This window comes from Cryptomeria japonica, chromosome 10 (genome assembly GCF_030272615.1).
Source record: "Cryptomeria japonica chromosome 10, Sugi_1.0, whole genome shotgun sequence".
Taxonomy (NCBI): domain Eukaryota; kingdom Viridiplantae; phylum Streptophyta; class Pinopsida; order Cupressales; family Cupressaceae; genus Cryptomeria; species Cryptomeria japonica.
In genome coordinates, this window is record NC_081414.1 from 316,159,715 (window position 1) to 316,164,119 (window position 4,405).

The following is a 4,405-nucleotide window of genomic DNA, read 5'->3' on the forward strand; positions in this document are numbered from 1 at the left end:
ATGCTTTAAATCAAAACTATAGGATATCACGCGAACAAATGCAAACCATTATATTTTACTTGAATTCTTTCAGATTACGGGGCCAGTTCCCAAACAACACCAACCACTACAAGAGAAGACTGAAAAATCAGGGAACCAGAGCAGAACGTCAATAATTGAAAAGAGCATACTCGCCAAAATATTCAAAATTTTCTTGTGGTTTTGATACGTCTCAATGAAACCCATTTTTTGGGGGGCTAATAGTAGGGTCATTTAGGTGACCTATCTTAAGTTCTAGGGTTACTCAGTGACCAACTCTAGTAAATGGGGTGACCTGAAAGCTTATAAGGGATGATCTTTTTATGTTTTTTAGACATTTAATTACTTTGTTTTTTTTCAATTTCTTTATCATTTCTCTCATTATTGATATTTAATTCTACTATTTATTGAGTGTTCACTCCCGTTCACTATTTCTCTACTACTATTGAATTTCAATAGCCACTTCAATCTTCACTAATAAACTCTCCAATCTTATCCCAATAAATTTATAATGATTGAGAAGATTCAAGCCTATAAATACTAGACAATTTCCTATAGCATCCAAGAGGTTGATTTTTAAACATCTATTCCAATTTCTTCCTAGTAAATCTCATCGTCTATATCTTTGATCCTAACATAAAGATAGTGAATCATCTATAGAGAATCGATCCATTTTCTATTATAGCCTCCACCTACAACATTCTTATTCTTAGAAAAAGACCTTTTGAACCTTTTCTTTTTATGAATTAAAGTTTCAAATCTTTCTATAAATTCTAGGTAATCTCTAGTTTCTATATCACAAAATTTATCATTCCCATTTTCATCAAGAGAAGGATCCAAATGTTGTAGAGGATCTAAAAGAAGTTGGACTCTCTATGGACAAAAGCCACCACTGGCAACACCAAGAAGCTTATGTTAAGCTTCTTTATCTTAAATGGGTACTTTACTTTGTTTCTAAAATATTTTAATTAGTAATTTAAAAAATTATAATAACTTTAGAACTATAGCATCATAAATTGCATATCTATACAAGTTTCATCCTCTCTTAACCCTCACTCAACTTCCATGCTTGATGTGTCTTACCATAAGGAAAAATAGAATTGAATATTTAATTTATAAATGAAATCAAGGTTAATTTACACATTCAAGTGACTCCCACCAAAGTATAAGTGAACCAAATAAACACCAATAAATTATATGAAATATCTAGAAAACATAATAGAAACATATATGATAAGGATATTTTTAATTCAATAAGAGATCATAAACAAGACTCTCATAGATACTAGAGAATGGTTGAAGATCATTTGTGAAACCCTTTAGTCCAATCCCCTATTTGACTAGCTATTTTCATTAGAGTAAGAATTGAGTACCTCTCAAAATAGGTGCAACATGTGTGTTGTCTAGAGTTAGACTTATATATGTGGGCCTTGAATCAATTCTAATCAGTATATGTGTTGGGTGCAAGTGCTTGATAATACTCAAAATAGTGAGCACATACCATGAACTAATCTAATTAACTATTACCAAACCCATATCGTTATCTCTATTTGATTAGGATCAGACTATTTTTTTTTCTTTTAAAAAACAAAAAAAGAGGTCTCCTCCTAGAAGAATAATAAATTTCTTATGACATTAAGATCATCCAAAAAAAATAAAAATGAAAAATAAATAGTGAGGCAACATGTGTGTTATCTAGAGTTAGACTCATACATGTGGGGCTTGAGTGAATTCTAATCATAAAATGTGTTGGTTGCAAGGAGTTTACATTAATAATGAACCCGTAAAATGAATTAATGTAATTAACTATCACTAAACCCAAATCATTATCTCTATTTGATTAGGTTTAGACTATGCTCTTTTTCTTGAAGGTTTCCTTCTAGAAGAATAATAAATATAATATAATATAATATTAAGATCATCCAAAAAAAATGAAAATAAAATATAAATAGAAATATTTGATTATTTTCCAACATCTTGTCAAAGAGGTTTTTCTAATATTTTTGTACGAAAGAATGTAAACTCAAGTCAACCAAATTTTAAATAAAAGACATGGATGTGCAATATAAGAATTATTTTTTAAAATAATTGAATTTAACAATCAGATAATAATTTATTTTTGAAAACATGATACAGATTCATTATTTTTAAATATTATTATTATTTACCCATTAAATTAAACAATATTTAAATATATCAGTTAATTAAATAAATAGAAGATGGGAAAAGGTGACTAAAAAATTAAAGAGTTGTTGACAAGAGGACGAAATACATTCACGAGATAGAAATGCCACGAAATAAATTGAAAGAGGAGTTTGACATGATGCATGAATTCACTTAGATTATCGCCCAACTCTCGTTTTCGTCTAGATCGCCTACGCAGCAGGTAGTGTAGTACCCACTTAAAATGCTCCAACGCATTGGCCGTCAATGTTGTATGTTTGCTTCAATTCCCTTTAAATATATCTCCTCATCTTCCACCTCTATCCCTAAAAATCACTTCAGTTGCGGACCCAATGGACGGTGTCAGAGGCCATGCACTCTTACTTCCTTTTCCTGCTCAGGGACACATAACTCCCATGATGCAATTAGCCAACATTCTCGTTGCCAACCATATTGTTGTAACCTTTGTTAACACAGAATTTATAGAGAAGCGGTTGAAACATAAGTCTACTGACTACCTGAGGTTCCAGAGCTTCCCAGACGGTCTTCCGCCCGATCATTTGCGTACTTTGAAGGTGCCGGAGCTTTGCGAGTCTCTGCAAAAGCATGCCCCATTTCATGTGGAGAATATTGTTGAAAAGATTATGCAAGCCGACAGTGTGCCACCGCTAACAATTATCGTTGCAGATGGAGCATTCTCTTTCACTCAAAAGATCGCCGACAAATTTAGCGTGCCCAGAGTTGCCTTCTGGACGACTAGTGCCTGTGGTTTCTCTGCTTACTATTACATGCCTCTCCTCATTGACCAAGGTTATATCCCACTCAAAGGTAGTAAAAGTTTCCTATTTTTATTTTGTATAAGAACTTGTTTTTGTTTGTTTTGCTCTACACATTTTATCACTGTTGGTGATTGAGTTACAGATGATAGAGGAAGCTGCAAGAACGATGTCATCACTTGTATTCCTGAAATGGAAGCTCTGCGTGTGAAAGATTTACCCAGCTTTCTCACAGTAACCGACGCTGCCGATTATATGTTTCAGTACCTGCTGAGGGAGGGGCAAAACACTCTCCAGGCTTCCTTAGTTTTGCTTAACACCTTTCAAGAGTTAGAAGGACCCGTGCTGAACGATCTGAATGCTAAATTCAAAAATAAAGTGCTCTCTATCGGTCCTCTTTTGCTCAGCTCTGCAGGCTATGGCGATGCGCTTGCGGACATGACAAACAGCAGCATATGGAAAGAAGAAAAGTCGTGTCTGGAGTGGCTGGAGAAGCAAAAGGAATCATCAGTGATATATGTGTGCTTCGGAAGCATCACTGTGTTATCAGATGAAGAGCTTGTGGAGTTCGCGTGGGGATTGGAGGCAAGCAATCAGCCATTCTTGTGGGCTATCCGTCCTGATCTTCTCCAAGGAAGCTCTGCCGTGCTGCCTGATGACTTTGTGGAGAGAACGAAGGAGAGAGGCTTTTTCGTTAGCTGGGCACCACAAAGTAAGGTTCTGTCTCATCCCTCTGTGGGAGGGTTTCTTACGCACAGTGGATGGAACTCGACCCTCGAAAGCATAAGCTCGGGCGTGCCCATGATATGCTGGCCCTTCTTTGCAGAGCAACCAACAAACAGGAGATTTGTAGATGATGTTTGGAAGGTGGGTTATGAGATGAGGGAAAATGTTGTAAGAGAAGAGGTGGAAGCGTTGGTGAGGAAGTTGATGAATTTGGAGGAAGAGCAAGGCAGAGATATGAGATTTCGACTGAAAAAGTTCGAAGACAATGCGATTGCTTCTGTCAAAGCGGGCGGAGCTTCTTACAAGAATATGCAGGAATTTTTAAGGCAGATGGAGAAGAAGATAGGCAGCTGAAGCTCTCCTCTTTGCTTTGGATTCTCTATTGTCTTGTGGATCACTTGTTGTTTTCTTTTTGATGACTTGTTTAAAGTCTACATGATAGAGGAGGAATCGGAATATTCAGAAATTTCCATTCTTTCTGAAATCATAACTAGCAAGTAATATGATAGATCTGTTTTGCCTAAGTTGATATTTAACTTGGTGTACACTTAAAACAAAGAATCTCTGTAGATAGCTATTATATCATAACGGAACTTGGCGGACATCTCCACTACATCTCAAATTTATACTTTGCACGCAACCATAAAGCGTTATATTTAGTTAAAATGGACTGATTACAATACAAGAGTCCAAATAATTAGTATGTCATGATCAACATTAAT

At 35.4% G+C, this 4,405-nt stretch overlaps 1 protein-coding gene across 1 annotated transcript; it reads left to right on the forward strand.

Moving 5' to 3' along the window:
- The first annotated feature begins 2,534 nt into the window (after positions 1–2,534).
- LOC131036696 (7-deoxyloganetin glucosyltransferase-like) lies at positions 2,535–4,138 on the forward strand. Its single transcript, XM_057968657.1, has 2 exons — positions 2,535–3,009; positions 3,103–4,138. Exons 1-2 carry the CDS (start codon positions 2,535–2,537, stop codon positions 4,035–4,037), a joined length of 1,410 nt encoding a protein of 469 aa, XP_057824640.1. The 3' UTR covers positions 4,038–4,138.
- The last annotated feature ends 267 nt before the right edge of the window (positions 4,139–4,405 follow it).

Excerpts from the sequence above, each read along its gene's own strand:
- LOC131036696 (XM_057968657.1), top strand. The coding sequence starts at position 2,535 with ATGGACGGTGTCAGAGGCCATGCACTCTTACTTCCTTTTCCTGCTCAG. Across the intron at positions 3,010-3,102 it reads AGGTTATATCCCACTCAAAG|ATGATAGAGGAAGCTGCAAG; the intron begins GTAGTAAAAGTT and ends ATTGAGTTACAG.